The sequence below is a fragment of the Leopardus geoffroyi genome, chromosome D4 (assembly GCF_018350155.1).
Source record: "Leopardus geoffroyi isolate Oge1 chromosome D4, O.geoffroyi_Oge1_pat1.0, whole genome shotgun sequence".
Taxonomy (NCBI): Eukaryota; Metazoa; Chordata; class Mammalia; order Carnivora; family Felidae; genus Leopardus; species Leopardus geoffroyi.
This window is the reverse complement of record NC_059342.1, coordinates 72,966,092-72,983,790: the sequence shown is the minus strand read 5'-3', so window position 1 is coordinate 72,983,790 and position 17,699 is coordinate 72,966,092. Positions and strand designations below refer to the sequence as shown.

The following is a 17,699-nucleotide window of genomic DNA, read 5'->3' as shown; positions in this document are numbered from 1 at the left end:
TCTCTGTCTCTCTCAAAATAAAATAAAATAAGACAAAAAAATCAAAGGCTAAAGATCTTTTCCAAATGTACAAAACAGTAAATACAGTTTGACTACAATGTTTTTTTACTACAACTTTTGAAGGGCATCTAAGCATAAGAATTATAAAATAAAACACCAAAATGTTAAAAGTTGTTTTTATGGGTAGTAAAATTCCTGTGATTTTTATTTCCTATTCTACTTATCAGTATTTGTCAAATTGTTCACAATTAGTATTTATTTATTGCCTTCACATTTTAAAAGCATTATTAACTGTAATAAAGAAAATATGCTCTTTTAAAAAACAATAGTTTGGTCTGAGGATGCTTGCCACCAAACTAAATGTTTGCTTTCAACATAATCTTTTCAGATGATGTATCACCAATATTAAGTATTTTGTACATATGAGCCATTTTAGTTACTTGATATCTTTTCAGAAAAGATAATTATGAATAAATTAAATAAAATTAAAAAAAATACTTTCTGAGTTGTAGGCTAAATATTACTCAGTTTGAATTCTAATATTCTTCCTCTATTGGGGAAATAAAATTTGTCTGATTTTATTTCATTAAAAAAATTTTTTTTAATGTTTATTTTTGAGAGAGAGAGAGAGACAAGAGTGCAAGCAGGGGAAGGGCAGAAAAAGATGGGAGACACAGAATCTGAAGCAGGCTCCAGGCTCCAAGCTGTTAGCACAGAGCCTGACACGGGGCTCAAATCCACAGACTGTGAGATCATGACCTGAGTCAAAGTTGTACCCTTAACCGACTGGTGCCCCTAGGCGCCCCTAATTTGTCCCATTTTAAATGTGTAACTTGTAAACAAATTTAAAGGTGAGTTTCTTGTTTCTTGAAGTACCAAGAACACATAAACTAAGTTACAACTACTGATAAAGTAACTTTAATACAATTTAAAATACTATCTGTTGCTTCTATTTGCAATATTAAGCTGTTGCTTCTATTTGCAATATTCAGCTTTTTTTTTATTTAAAAAAATTTTAATGTTTCCATATTTTTGAGAGAGAGAGAGAAACAGAGAGAGAGAGACAGAGCGTAAGTTGGGGAGGGGCAGAGAGAGAAGGAGACACAGAATCTGAAGCAGGCTCCAGGCTTTGAGCTGTCAGCCGGGAGCCCAACACAGGGCTCAAACCCACAAACTGTGAGATTGTGACCGGAGCCGAAGTTGGACGCTCAACCGACTAAGCCACCCAGGTGTCCCTGCAATATTCAGCTTTCTATGAGTAAAGACTGGTGGATTATTCATAGACATGAAAGAAATACATTTGCACTTTGGCAAAACCAATGACTGGGATAAGGAACATTATATTTTCTGGTTTTTCTGGTTTTTTATTTTAACATTTTTCTCTATTAATTTTAGTGACATAACAAAGATGTCTGAAGTGATAATCATTTTGAATAACCATTCCTGTTCTGCTCAAAGAATGTCATCAAATAAGCTAAATGCAGAAAATGGCACATGGAGAATTATGACCAAAAAGACTTTCTTAAAAACGAGGAAGTCCAGAACCTGACATCTACTTTGCTGGGTGTAACTTTCGTACAACTGGCCGACAGAGCTCACAGACAAGGAGTTTGCAGTGGAGCCTTCTGTTTCGTTAATAGGACTTTTGGACCTGGGGCTCCAGGAAGCATAGGATTAATTCAGCTGTTCTAAAGTGTCTTCCCTACCCTATGGGCTGCATATGAACGCACACATGTAGAAATGACTCTCTTCCAAGATTTCCCCACCTCAGCGGTTAGAAACAACACCTGATATTCACTGACTATATATCCTGGGGCCTAGGGCACAGTGACCTGGACAATTTTTTTTTTTTTCAAAATGAGGCTATGTTTTTAAAAACGTTTGTTTTAGCTACAAAGAGCAGCCAGCCAGCTTTGCAGAAAACCATTTATTAAGTGAAGGAAGACTGGTCATATCCAAATACAGACAAAATACTGTGACTAAAGCATGCTCTCATTATGGAGACATCACGGATGCTCATTAGCTGATTTTATTGGATTTTTTTCCTTACTTCCATAGGTTTTAGGCTGTATCAACAAATACTGAAAGCAAAAGAAAATTACACGACGTTAGAGGCCAATATACACACAATGGAATAAGCCACTGGGACATAAAACTAGAATTTTATTTAGAGCACAAGTACACAGACAAATATGAAGCAAAAACAGTGAGCTGAAAAAGATGAAAACATTGTAGTGTGAAACGCAGTGAGCAGCAAAATAAAGATGAAGCCAACAGTATATTCTTATTAACAAAAAAAGGTCTATCATATTAATACAAATATCAACTGGCAGAGGATTAACCAAGAGCATCAAAGTCACACATTTTAACATATTAACAGAAATTTCCCTCCATTTCACCTTTCTCCTCTTTCACAAATTATAACTGCAGCAGTTTAAAAGAGAATTTTAAAATATGATTAGAATGAACATCAGGCACACATGTGCTTTTTTTCACGTAAGTCAGTTAAAAGTCAAGTGGCCAGAAAATATATCAAAAATGACACTCTACCAAATGGGTGGGAGGAGTAATAAATGTATCTTCAAAGAACAGTACCATTTTTCGTAACATTTTTCTAAGTATTCACTGTGGTGGCTATATTTCTGTTTTAAACAAATGTCTGGAGTTAAATTATACTGAATAAATTGATAAATCTACCTTTTTATTCCCAATTAACCTCTAAGTGGTAGAATGAAAGAAATCTTCATAAGGAAGATCTTATTTAAGTTGAATACAGCATTCATTCTAATAAGCAACCAAAGTTCTTAATTTGAACAGATAAATGAGTGATTTAAGTGATTCTGTTGAATCCAAAATGCTTCCAGACATTCTCTTACCAGGTTTCAGGCCTATGGGGTTACATTTACGTTTTCAGATTACAACGAAAAAGGGGGCTATCTGGCAAATCTAGGTCTAATTTTAGCAGTGAAAAAAAGTTTTAAAGTCATGATGGAAATATACTATATAAATTAGAAACCTAATAAATACATATGTATTACTTAAAAGTTGCCCTGGGCATAATGGCCTTAGGACACACATACAAAATATAAAGAAGATCCAAAATGGGAAAAAAAAAAATCCAAGAGCAGGATTCAAATAAACGTGCCCACAGCTATCTAATAGAAACCGTTAATCATCATGATCTATCATGCCATAATCTTTGGTGTCCAAAATATAAAAGAAATTCTATGTATAAACACCTCACCTGAAAACCCCCAATGCAGGAATCAAGAAATACTTTAGTGTTGTTCTGGAGGCCACTGGACAAGGGCAGAACTTCTTTAGAACATACATAATTGAGTTTCCTTTTATTGCTTTATCACCTCCATTGAGGGGTAAATGTTTAAAGCATATTCTGGAGAAAAGGCTCACAATTAAAATCTGCCTTTCTTTTCCTTTAAGCAAAGGAGTGGCAGGGGCCTTGATGAATTAGTTTTAATATTCTTAAAATTAAATCAGCAATTTCAGCAGCAATGTTTCCAAATACAGCATTGGCTGTCACCATGTATCTGACAGTCACACAAAAAGCCTCTACATAACTCAGGAGATTAAAGAAATCTCATAATTATAAACCCATTGAGCAGACAGAATGAAACCCTGCACTAAGCAAGGAATTTTGACATGTTGGTATTAAAATGCTCTTAAGAACATAGCCTACTTTTCTTTAACATTTTATGACTGTTTCCCTTCCAGTTTGAGTATAAATGTATAATATTTCCCCTATGTTGAATTTTAACAAAACATAGAATTCATCCACTTTTCTCTCGAATTGCAGGGTTTGTTTGGAAATACTGACACAAGATGTAAATACTAGGAAAAACTAACGACAGGTGGGTATGAAAAAATTCTGATGGTCTTAAGGCAGCCAAATAGGTTATAAAGCCCATGTGAATGCAGAATATAAAAGTTAATTATTTGGGAACTCTGAGACTTCCACAGTCCCTAATAAATAAATTTGAAAAGCTAAAAATTCTTATTAAAAGCAATTCAAACAATAAGCCAGGATAACCAACAAAAATGATGTAGGCACCTCACAGTTCTGTTATGACATCATTTACCTGGATAGAAATAACCAGATAAAAGTAAATTAAGCTGCTACATTATCATTCCATAGGATTTTTCTGTAAGGTGTTCAAGTATCAGAAGAACAAAAAAAGATTTGAGGTGGGAGGAGTACCGAAAAAGCTTAAAATTCTTGCTTTCTCTTTTTGCAAACATTTCCTTCCAAAGAGTTGGGGGAAAGTATGGAAGAAAATCTGACGTGGAATTTACACATGTGAAACAAGATGCTGAAGTTGGCACCACTTGACAACTACAATATTTCCTTCCGTAGAGGCCACTAAGTGCTGGCTCAAAATATTAAACAACTAAGTACACATTTTCACAAGTCACACATACAACTGTTGACTGGCACAGCCTCTTAGCACAGTTCTTCAGTTTAGCTACAATAAGTGATAGCAGCAATGGTTAACAATTCCACATAAACATCACAAACACAGATAGGAAAGGGCACCTATAACAACATGCAAATCTCAACAGTGACATCACTGAATATTACACAATGCATAGAAATTGTAATGGTTTTTGGCAAGATGGGTTTTTTTTGTAACAAATACTTTATAAAACAAAAGTTCTTTTGTTATAAATGCTATTTAAAAAGTTGTAATATAATGAACTGTAGATATAAAAATTCAGTTAGATAAAGTTAATCTGGGTGGATTAATACTAAAATGGACCTGCTACTTCATCCAGTATAAATAATCCATTATAAATTAATTTCTAGTGGAAGTATACTATGTCATTTGATTTATAAAATGTAAGAATTACAGAAAGTAAACAGACATAAAAATCACTTAAATACAGTATGCGCAATTACTGTTAAGGTTCTATATTGCTGATGTCTTCCTAATTCTACTTACCACAAATAAATAAGTTATGCCAAAGCATTTTCAAAGCTCTTTGAAATGGATGTACCATGGTAAAAATACTCTCTAATTCCAGTGTAATACAAAGGAGAACATTAGAAGTCTAGCAAAATTCAACACGGCATTCAAAAGACAATTCCACTGTACTTAAAAAAAAATCCTAGAATTTCACCTTTTTTCTTCAACTATAATCTGGTAAATATAATTTGTAAAATAAAAATTTGTGAAAATTTTTCATTTATGCTTGAATTCTTTTTTAGAAGAATAAGCAGGATAATCAGAGAATTTACAAATACTTTGTATTTCTACATCTTCCTGCTATAGGTCTTCCATTAGTTCCCATTTTCTCTTTCTTCCCTATCTTTAACTAAATTCACTTCAGAAACATCCTAATTATGTTGATAGAACTTTGATCCTTTGGACTGAAGATACATCTCAAACCTTCAAGATGATATTTTAACCTTTCCATAGAATAAAAAAGGATATTATAGACTGCATTCGAAATTAATAATATAGATACTATGAAGCTGGATATGCAAATGAGTGTCACAATAAACAAAAAGTTACTTTTTAGTTCATGATCTATAATTGGAATTCATATACTTGAAAACTGTAGTTTGTTTTCCCTCTGTAAATGAAAACTAAGTATGAATGGAGAGAGATGCTTGTTAAAAAATGATTACATTTAGAGATTATTCCATCAAATTTCAAAAAGAAGTTGCTAAAATCAAGATATAACACTATACAATGAAAAGTGACAATTCACATGTAAAAATAGCCTATTTGGAAACTAGCAGCTTGAATCTACTTCTAATAGAAACTTGACTGAGGGCTTAAAAACCAATTACAATTTTGAAAACAAGAAAAGGATACTCTTTCTCAGTGGAAACACAGGGTTGTTTTCCCTCCCTAAACTCTGATCTATGGATTAGTAGTCAGGGTGCCTAGGTTCTAGTTCTGGTTCTGACAAGGTGTGTACACCTGGGCATTCATCTAATGTCTCTAGGACTGTTCCTCTCTTCTGTAAAAAAGAGGGGTAGATTAGGTTAGATGTTTCCAATCTTATTTTCCAGACTCCCCATGTGAAGGATGTGTCATAGAGGTAGTAGCTCATTCAGTCTAGTGAGTCTCAAAATAGGAAGGTAGGGGCGTAGGGAACATGAGAATTCCTGGGGAATCAGTGTGAGGACTCCCGTTGCAATCTCTACTCCTTGACCTCCTTGTCCTCTACTCCCAAGAGGACATGGTGACTCCTATTCTTCATAGCACTGAAAAGCACTGGACTCGAGGTTCTCTTGGTCAGCCTCTAGGATTATAATTCAGCAAAGATGATGATTCACATTAATATTCTGACCTAATTAATATTCTGATCAAATTAATACTGACTTCATTAATACTGAGTGTAATTCAACAAAGTCATGGTTTACAAACCAACTCAATTGTATTAAAATGTTGTCTTTTAAAAATAATGCAATCTTTCATACCAGCCTAGGTGTTTCCCTCCGTCTGATTAATTTACAAATAGGATGAAGCATGATAAATTTTTATTAACTTCCTTTTCTCTGATTAGAAGTGAAATCAGAGTTGTTGGCAGTTTGCCAATATCATCCCCTTTTCTGTTTTATATCATTAGAAATACATTAACCAAAGATGATATATGGAGTATATTTATGTCCCAGTTATATTCTATGGCAAGGATCTCTTAAAATCATCCTGTCTTCATCACTTTGCCTTGTGAAAATGCATTCATTTCATCTCAGCCAGATCTGAGCAGGGAAGAGAAGCAATGTTGAATTCCATGCATTAAGGGAAAAACAAAAAACAACTGAGGATCCCGTTGCCAATGGTATGTTTCTTAATAAGCAACTCTCTATCTGTACCTTATCATATGGTAATATGCCAAGATCTGATATAAAGGAATTCTATTTGAGAGAAAAATCTATTAAAACTAATTGGTAGAGAACTTGTTAATTCCTTAGTGTTTATAACATTTTTTTTTCATAAATGAACCTTTTAAAAATTAGCTTATTGCAATAAATTATCATACACTCCTCTTGACTTCTCCGCTAGGCTTGGAAATTTATTTCCTTTATCACATAGTAGAGTCTTTATTTATAGATGCTAAGTATTATAGCTCTATTTTGGTTAGAGAAATACAGATCAAAATATTCCTTTCCTATAGATAGAGAAAACCAGTCACAAGAAGCCTGATTAAAATCAGAAGTGTTTGCCTCTAATATGTTGAACTATGGAGATAGCCAACTAGAGAAAATCTGAATGGTTTTGGTCTATCTCTAATTCTGAGACTCGTAAGGATAGTATTTTTCTTCAAAAATTTTGTTAAAAACAATCTTTATTTATTTATTTATTTGTTTGTTTGTTTGTTTGTTAAGTAGGCTCCACAACCAACGTGGGGCTTGAACTCACAAGCCTGAGATCGAGAGTCACAGGCTTAACTGACTTGAACCAGCCAGGCACCCCAAAAACAATCTCGATAGATAAAAAACCAAAATATTAACAACAAATTCTTCTATCAAATATTGTCGGGGGTGGGGGTTGGGTGGCTCAGTTGGTTGAGCATCCAACTTCAACTCAGGTCACGATCTCACAGCTCATGGGCTCAAGCCCCAGGTCAGGCTCTGTGCTGACAACTCAGAGCCTGGAGTGTGCTTCAGATTCTGTGTCTCCCTCTCTTCCCCTCTTGTGCTCTGTCTCTGTCTCTGTCTAAAATAAATAAACATTAAAAAAATTAAATATTGTTAATTTGCTGGCACCAAATTTGCAGGCAAGATCAAACTCCCTGGCAGACCGGCAATCAATGCTCAGTAACTGGTGGCTGGCAATACTAGCTTTTGGGCTTAAGAGCCCAACCTTCCCTTTCCCTTTCTGATTTATGAGGAACTCTCTTAAAATTGAGTTTTTGGTTTATTTGGGGGTAAAAACAAATGGAAATCACTTTTAAAAATATAATTACTTGTACACACACTCACCTCCATGAAAAAGTTAAGTGTCCTTTAAAAAGTGACACAGACTTATGCTCTCTACTCATGGCCAGGGGAGAAACAAACTGCCAAATGTCCTATATCAAAATAATTAAAATAATGAGACCTAAACAATGTTGTATCAACAAACATGCCAGGTGATGGCACTGCTCTCAATTTGGAATTGAATGAATACTGATGATTTTATTACACTAGGGATTTCATGTATAATTTATCACTTCAGAGTCCACAGATGCACAGCAAATCACCTTGTGAACAAGCTGCCTCAGCCGAAAAGGACAGAACTTAATAGGATCTGGATCTGGTTTCAGATCCCGGTGCTCTTATGTAGTAGCTGTGATATGGGCAACCCATTTGACTTCTGTGATTTCCTCATTTATGAAGGAGAAATAATCACACTTACCCTCAGGACTATTGTGAGAATTAAGTGAAACAGCTTACAGAAGCACTTACTACTCTGGCATACTGTTAAGTACTCAGTAAACGATAGTGATAGTAATCTGCACATTCTTGTACACATGTGCACCTATGTGAACCCAATAGATGGTGCAGGAGTGGCTGCCTTCATATTGGTTTTAAAACAGGCTCTAAGGAAGATTCCCGTCAAAATACTCAAAGCAGTGTTATGTATTCCACAGCAAACCAACATATTCAGTGGCTGAATAATAGACAAACTGTATGAGTACAAATTAGGGAAATGATGCAAAAAGAGTATCGGCAGAGACTTTTTTGGTGAGCTCTCAAAAATGAAATGAAACTTTTATTACAGTATCTTTTATAAATTCTTTGAGGGTAGGGACTGTTTTACACATCTTTGTACCCCTCCCAGTGTCTGGCCAATAGGTGTTCAAATATCTGTTGATATGGCTGTAAATTCTCTCTCAGTGAAAGTTATTTGATGTCATGACATCTTAAAAGCTAAGCCATATGACTGAGACCAATTAATGTGATGAAAGTTTCAGCTAACAATGATCTAAATGAAAAACCAAAGAGACTTGATCTACTCTAGAAAATTTTCAGACTATTGTTTACTGCTCTGGGAAGTGATTTAACACAGGGGAAAGTGAATTGACATAGGGAAAATTTAACACAGGGAAAAGATCTAGAAAAATATTTTAAGTAGCTGGCGTATTACAAACCATATTCAGACCACCCCTACTAACTAGGAGAATAAATGGAATTTTAAGAATAAGCTCTGTTGGATTAACGTCCTGAATTTCTCTAACCTTTTCAGATATTATGGTTTTAAAAACAATTGCTACCTTCCAAGGTTATCAACAGTCACTCACATGAATATAGAAGAAAGACTGAATTTTGCAGCTATCTCCCCTCAAATGCTGACAGATGGGCTTGACACTTTTGTTGTAGACAGTGCAAAACTTTCAGAGTCATGTGAGGAGCACTGGAGAATTCCTTACGTGACATTACACTGACTTAAAAATGTAAACCTTGCAAATATGGTTTTATGGTTTTTGTATGAATCACAGGATTGACTGGAAAGGCAGCACATTCAGTTGTAGTGAACATCTGCTGGACTGCTGAATTTTCACGAAAACACATGAATGATATTTTGGCATGTACCAGTGCCACAGTATGAACATAACTTCTTTTATGTTAAAGTAACAAATAATGAAAATGGCATCTGGCAATAGCATGTCTTCAGTATTGTTTATATAAAAACACAAAATTTAGAGGTAGTTGCAGATAATTTTTCATAATTTCATTAATGCAAAGAGATACTGTAATTCAGCTAAACTTCTACCAAGCCATTCTTCAGAAAAGCTTTCTAAATCTAAATGTCACAATGTTCCTATTTGGTTTGAGTTATCAAAGCAAAATAAAAATAAATAAAAAAGTAATTTACATTCTCAATTTGTGTTCTTCTAAATGAAAATGCAATAGAATGAAATAGGAGAGATTTTCATTGTAGTGCCTTAATCAACACAAATAGGAATGCAAAATTCCCTAATTCTGCTTTCTCAGTACATCCTCGCTGCCCTTCTTCCTCATGACAAACTTACTTTGCTGTCAAAAACATATTAAGAATTTTTAAAAGTATGTCAATGCAAAAATAAAATGCACACATTTTAAGTGTTTCACAAAAACCTTTTTTTTTTTTTTTTTTAAACGAGAGGTAACCCATTAAGAACAGCCTTATTGGCACCTAGGTGGCTTAGTTGGTTAAGCTTCTGACTTTGGCTCAGGTCATGATCTTGCAGTTCTTGAGTTCAAGCCCCAGGTCAGGCTCTGTGCTGACAGCTTAGAGTCTGGAGCCTGTTTCAGATTCTGTGTCTCCCTCTCACTCTGCCCCTCCCCCGCTCATACTCTTTCTCTCTCAAAAATAAACAAACATTAAAAAAAATTTTTTTAAGAGTTCTTTTATAGTAGGCTGTCCTGTACACTTACAAACAAGGTTATAGAATAAGGAAAGTTTTGTAAAGGGAACTGGGAGAAAGAGGCCCTGTGGCTCAAAATGAACAGAAGAGGGGGCACCAGGGGACACAGTGTGCCATCATGAAAGGTCACTCAGCATTCCTTCTAATCAGATAGCCTTGAGAGATGGGAAAACACTGTGTCCCCATTTCTGGCTCAAATCACTGGAAACTGACTCTGAGTTGGAACTAAGGAAGATAAACAGAAAAAACTCAAGTCAGAAGACAGTACCATTTCCTTAACAATAACTGATTTGTCTTGATCTCAACATAAAATGAAGATAACTAAGCTTTTCAAGGATTGAAAGGATGAAAGATGTGTACAGAAATAAATATGTATGTATTGAAATGTCTAAAGAAATATTTACTAAAATATTAACAGCGGTTATTTGGGCCAGCAGATTTATGAGTGTTTGTGCTCTTTATGCTTACCTAAATTTTCTAATTTTCACACAGTAACTATTATATAAATGATGCATGTAAGTCACTTGACACAGAGCTGGCATACACACTAGTTAAAAAATGGTGGCTGCCATCATTAATACAAAAAAAAAATAAAGCAAGATATCTTCCACCCTTTCTTATTTCTGGATGCCTCTCTATGGAGGAAAAGTCACGAAATGAAGTTGATTCCACCACAAAAAGTCCACAGAAGACTTTCTACTCGTGAACCAAAGGAAAGGTCACCATATAGAGGAATGAGTCTTTATGTGTTTATGACTTGGTGTTGAAAAAAGCTACCAAGCCAAGGGAAACCTCAGCTTTTGTGATGATTTAGGAAGGCATATAAAAATGAAACCTGAACTCGTTGTACAATAAGTTAACACATAAAATACCACCTACCCTTCTAGCTAATGTGAATTAAGAGGTTGCCTTAAAGAACAAATACTTCCCAACAGAATCCAACAAAGCAATTAAGATTCAGATTTTCTATGTATTAATGATTATACAGGACAGGAACCAAGCTCAACTTCATTGTCGCCCTAATGTCTAAATTTATGTTGTTATTGAAGGATCTTAACTAAAAATACACCACAGGCTTTAAGACTTGAAAATAAAGACCTTGGGAAAACGACCACAAAGAGTTGTTTAACCAAAATTATTATTATTATAATTGCAGGGTATCACAGATAAATTTATATTTACTAGAAACTGCACATTTTCAAGAATGCTTTGAATTCAGCTAAATCCAATAACAAAATGTTGTTACCCAAAACGAGTGTCAATATTCTTTTGATCTCAACTACAGAGTTAAGTAATCTCCTAGGGAAAAGAGACTGAAGTTTAATGCTTATAAATAAATAATTCAGGGGGTTTGGGCTTTGAAGAGTAGTCCTCTTTTGTTGTCCTGACTAGCGCTTCCAGATTTTTAATAAGACTCTCCCATTCTCTACCTTCTCTTTATGTTTGATATACAGTCTAATGCTTGGGAACACTTTGAAAGCTTTGGTAGTTTTGTAAATCTGAAAATCACACTTCATTTAAACTGATTTCTTAGGGAACAAAAAAAATCTATCCAGGTTCAAGCACAACAGTAAAGAGCTGTTAACAGTCTTTTTTGCCACAATATTGGACTTTGCATATTATTTAAAAATTATATATCTTTCAAAAAGAATGGCACCTTTATTGCCCTCAAAAGAAAAGATGTTACCTAAACATCTAGATTTTCAGACATTACAAAAAAGAGGCACAGGAGCTAAAATTCTAATTCAGCTAAAAAAAATATGTAAATAATTTGTAGAGCTTATGTCAACACTCTCATATTCTGGATCTGACTGAATATAATTCTGTGTAAGCAGCAGAGCTAGTATTGTTTCCTCCTGATTAATATAAAATTTTAAAACTTAAAAAAATAAAGCCATTTATTAACTAGACTCAAAATGAGAGGTGGGGTGGGAAGGAAAAGCAGGCGTTGAGGACACACGTGTCTAGGACGACTTTCAGTTACTTTTCTGACAGTTTTTTAAAAAACGGAATTCCTTCTCTACTTTGTATTGCCTGAGAACCACTATGGTTTTGTAACGGCTATAACAGTAATTACATTTAATCACCCACAAGTACATTTGTGTTAAGCCTATAAATACTATGTTAGCAATACTAAACTATCTCCATTGGCTTATTTGTAAAAAGAAAAATATATTATATATTTATATTTTTATAAAGTTAACACTGAGGGCCGAGGAAAGGAAACGAGAAGCAGTGTATAACCACAGTTTCTCTGGACACAGTAACCAAGCTGGGGTCTTGCTCAGGACACCTGGTCAAGCAGTGTCTGAGGAAGAGTCATAAGAGGCAGAGACGATGAAATTGCCGCTGTTGGAGTGCCCGGCCACTGACTGTGCGGCCTGCTGGCTCAGATTGTTACAGATAAGCACCAGCTGGTTGCTCTGGGCCTCAGACAAGGTGCTGCAGCTCTGATACACGCTGAAATTGGTCTTCCTGCCGGGGATGTTGCCCTTCTCACACATGGTCTTCACCATCTTGGCCAGCTTGTTCTTGCCAAGGGCTTGGCAGTTATACCAATGCAGAGCTGCCAAGTTCACCACTGGCTTGATGGACAGGTAGAAAGGAGCATCCTCGTAGCGCATGGCAGGAGGTCGCCGCTGGGCATACTCCTTATAGTCCTGTACGGGGCAGGTCTGTGGGGCATGCTGGGTGGCATACACACGAGAGTCCGTCCCCCCTCTCTTGGTTTTGGCATTCAGGTCACCAGTGTCTTGACCCATCCACTCTAAGTACTCCAGACCCGTTTCTGTTACCCGGAGCCGGATATCACCCCACTTCAAGGTAGATCCATGGAATCCTGTGCAGTGCCCAAAAGCTTTTGTGTTGTTGAGCCACACAAGGTTGAGAAGACCCTCAGGATTATAGCGGCTCAGCAGTCCTCTTTTCCGCAGAATGAGCTCATCAGCAAAGGTGAGCTTCATGGACTTGTGTGGCTTATTTCCTTTTCCTTTGCAGCGGAGTTCAATCTGCTTCTGTTTCAGGGCCTCTTGGGAACGCTTGAATTCCTTATCCCTCGTAATACTGTAGCCATACCTGTGTTCTTTTAGGTACCGTTCAAGTCCACACTGGTAATTGGCCAAGCTGTTGGGTTCATACTCGGACCCATCCTTCTGCCTGGCATCCACAAAGAAAGAGGCCAGGTAGGCATCCAACTCCTTGCAAGGGATGACATAAATCTCTCTTGTTTCAGAAGGATACTTGGAGATGAGGAACTCGCGGAAATTGCGGAGCGCAGTCTGCGTGCTCCGGATGGTTTTCTCATTCTGCTCCCTGCTGAGCTCAGCTGCTCTTTCATCCTGGTCTGCAACAAATTGGGGAGGGGAGGGATAGAGAGGGTGTTGATGAGTTCAGACAATGCACTTTCTACTCTGAAATAAAGTTTCCTCTTATAATGAAAAGGGAAAGAAGGAATCCATTTTATAGAGATCACTTACAAATGTTATTTACATACCTGCTGCATTATAATAGCCAACTTCAGTTTCACAAATGATGTACTAGACAAGGGTATGGCCCATTACAATCAAAATGAGCTTCTTGTGTCACTGGCACATAAGCTTTGTGCATGAAAGTTTGTGGGAAGAGTGAGTTTAGAAACAGCCTTTGTTTTAGGAAGAATGCAAGGGAAAAAAATGTGCTATTCATCCTACTGCAGTGTGCAAGGGCCCCATTAAAGCTGACACACTCATTTTGAATCACTTCATTTGTGAAACCAGAGGTTGTACTGGTTCCATTTTATTGAATTAACTAAATATTCAAATTTGTTATTTAGCACATCACTAGAGATCTATATTTAAAAGTTACCAAACAGATGATTTGCAGTAGTTAATTCAACACTTTATGGCAATTTAGGTTAACACAATTTATAAATATTCTGTGTGTAATTGCAGGGCTATTTGTAAGAAGTGGTAACATATTCGGTATTTTGTAAAGTAATGAGGATAGGGGCGCCTGAGTGATTCAGTTGGTTAAGTGTCTGACTTTGGCTCAGGTCATGATCTCACGGCTCATGGGTTTGAGTCCTGCATCGGGGCTCTGTGCTAATGACTCAGAGCCTGGAGCCTGCTTCAGATTCGGTGTCTCCCTCTCTCTCTCTGCCCCTCCCCTGCTCATGTTCGTTCTCTTCCTCTCAAAAATAAACATCAAAAAATTTTTTTTAAATAAATAAAAAAGTAACGAGGATAAAACTTCTGAAGTGTAACAAACAGGACAACAAATTTTGAATTAGGTTACTACAATCCAGATGTAAGGAAAGGGATGTATCTCTTGGACAAATCATTTTATTTATTATTTATACTCTTCCACCAAGAACTAGAATTGCTTCTTCTCATTATGGATCATCCACGGTTAAGTGATGTTGCTCTAGAGTACCAGTTCTCACACTTGAGTGTGCTTCAGGATTGCTCAGGATGCTTGATCAATAGCAGATTCCCAGCTGGCAGGAATCCATGCCCAGGAGGAGGTTTGAGAGAAACTCCCTTGAGAAACAAAGTTCTAGTGTTTATGTGTTATGATGGAAACCCTATTCTATTTTTTACTCAATTTTTTTTTATTAAGTTCAGTGATATCATCTAAATGGTTTCCTTTCAGTAGTATGTAATTTAAATTTGGACTCAATAGTAACAATAAAAATGTTTTGTCAAAAATCACTATGTCAGACATGGGTGTAACTCAAAAAGAGAAATTCTAAAAATGAAACCACACAATAGAAAACTTGGCTATCCTATTGATTGTTGAGAGTCAAGCATCAAGCTTAGTTTAAAACAACATAAAAATGTAATTTCTGATTTTACAGTATAAAGATAAAATATTTTGTTTATCCTGTTTATCTTTAGGAAAATTTTAGTCTGTAAGGTTGCTCATTGGAAGTCTTTGTAAATAACCACATACAATAATAAGAATTCTAATAAACTGAATTTTATTCAGAAAATACACTTTTTGTATTACTATACACATTTATGAATAAGTATGTTATTTTAAAATGACATTCTAATGTGTAATTACCAAAATCCTCATAACTTTATAAAACAAAATGAACTAAAATTCACTAGACTACCTAATTAGATATTTTTATAGGCATGTTTTTGAAGGATCATATTTCTAAAATTCAATATACAAAAGTGTATTTTATACTTCGTTAGACTTGACTTTTGATTATGCTATTTTCTTGCAGTTAAAACTGTTTATATATCACCAATAAAGATGTGTATCTTTCCCTCAAAAAGATGGAAGGCACACTTTGCATGTAACCTTTTACCATGCTGGCTGGCTTCCCTGGCTGTTTACATGTAAAGCCAAAGGGGCCAGCACAGCTGTTCATTCTGGCTAATTGTTTAAATATCCATCACAGTGGTCTTCAAACCTCAGAGACTTTCTAAGAAATAAACAGTCATGGACAACTTTAGGGAAAAAATTTCTAGTTTCTCAAGTTTCACACAGAATGTTTTATAAAACTTACTTGTCTGAGATGAAGACTGAGTTTGCAAATGTTGCCATCCCCAATCTCATATGGTACATATTCTGGGGTGCAAAAGACTTTGAGGAGGCAAACAAAACTTATACATTGATGATTAAACCCATAGCATGTCTTGTCCTTTGTTCTTATACATATTCTTATATAGGTGAAATTTGCCATCGGAAAGAGGGTATTTGGGCCTGAACTGGGGTGAATTTAGGACTTCTGAAGGGGTTATAGGTTAGTAAGTTTGGTTCTTTTCACTGGAAATGGACTATTCTGCAGGACTACCAGGATGTTCAAGATAGAAGCTTAAAACTCTATTCAGTTCTTTCAGATTCAGCATGCTTTTGTTCATAAGATGCTCAATAACTATTTCATACACATGAAACATTATTTGTAGTTACAGTCAATCCTCATCTTCATTTCATAAAATATTCAACATTTTCTCCCTCTTTTTTATAAAAATAAACTGTTGAAAACCTTTGGGTGTCCATTTAAATGGATAGTTTTTTCAAAGTTCTTTTGAGGGGTATGTGAGTAAAAGAGTTAAAGTAAGCCTTCCTCCTCTTTCTACTTGGCCTCAATCTTTAGTTGAGAGCCATTACACATCTACAGGAAAAAAAAAAAAAAAAAAAAAGAAACTAAAAACTCCTTTCTTAATAGCCTGAAATGCACCACAAAAGGAGGGGGAAGAGTAGAGAAACCCTTATTCATTTTGCGCGAATAGGAGGAAGTAAATGGCCTTAAAGTCAAGTAATAGTTTTTCAGCTAATTATACAATCAAAAAAGACCAGAAAAGATTGATAATAAAATATAAAACTGTTACATTTATCTTGCTTTTATCTCTAGTTTTAGAAAAACTTCTGATCCAATTCTTTTTAAAAACTTTTTATTAGGTATAACATACATACAATAAAGTATACTAGTCATTAAGTGCATGCAATTAATTTTCACAAATTGAATCCAGTATCCGGATCAAGAAAAAGAACACCACCAGCATCCCAGAGGTCTTTCTCATGTCCCCTTCTTCCAGTTACTCCCTCTCATCAAAAATAACAGCTATTCTGATGAAACAGAATACAACTGTCTGGTCTATTATTGTAACTAATATGAATGGAATCTTAAGAGGATGAACTCTTTTGTATCTGGCTTCTTTTGTTCAGCATTGTGAGTTTCATCCATATTGTTTTGTAGTTGTAGATAATTTACCCTCATTGCTGTGGGTACATTATACACATTCCATTGTGTGACTATATCACAATTTTTGTTTCCACTCTATCAGGCATTTGGGTAGTTTTCAGTTTGGGGCTATTTCCAATGAAATTTTTATGAACATTGTATGAAATGATCATGTCAGGTGTTTACTTAGAAGTGGAATTACTGGGCCAAAGGAAATCATAGGTTCAGCTTTAATAGATACTGACAATTTTCCAGAGTGGTTGTACCAATTTACTTTCACAAACTTGAGTATGTGAGAGTTCAGGTTGCTCCGTACCTTCGGCAACAACTAAGTAGTCTTTCTTTATTTAAGCCATTCTGCTGGGTGTGGGTGGTACTGCACTGTAGTCTTAATTTTCATTTCCCTGATGACTAATAAAGTCGAACACCTCTTTATAGGTTTATTGGTCATTTGAATATTCTCTTTGTGGAATGCCTGTTCAAGTCATTTTTCTGTTGCCCCTTTGTCTGCCCTTTTCTTACTGTTTGCAAGAGGTTTTAACAAATTTTGAGTCTTTATCAGATACACATAATGCAAATATCTTCTTCCCAATCTGTGGCTTGCCTTTTCACTTTCCTAATGGTGTTTTTAATGAGTAAGAGTTTCGAATCCTAATATAGC

At 35.5% G+C, this 17,699-nt stretch overlaps 1 protein-coding gene across 3 annotated transcripts in view; it reads right to left on the bottom strand.

The window, feature by feature from the left end:
* Positions 1-17,699, bottom strand: part of KIAA1958 (KIAA1958 ortholog) — a 161,355-nt gene that overhangs the window by 35,481 nt on the left and 108,175 nt on the right. The window contains exon 3 of one of the 3 annotated variants that reach the window (XM_045468873.1): positions 13,622-13,705. The exons of the other annotated variants lie outside the window; for them this stretch is intronic. Coding sequence (XP_045324829.1) covers positions 13,622-13,705 — 84 coding nt within the window. The remainder of the gene's footprint in view (positions 1-13,621; positions 13,706-17,699) is intronic. 3 annotated transcript variants of the gene reach the window in all.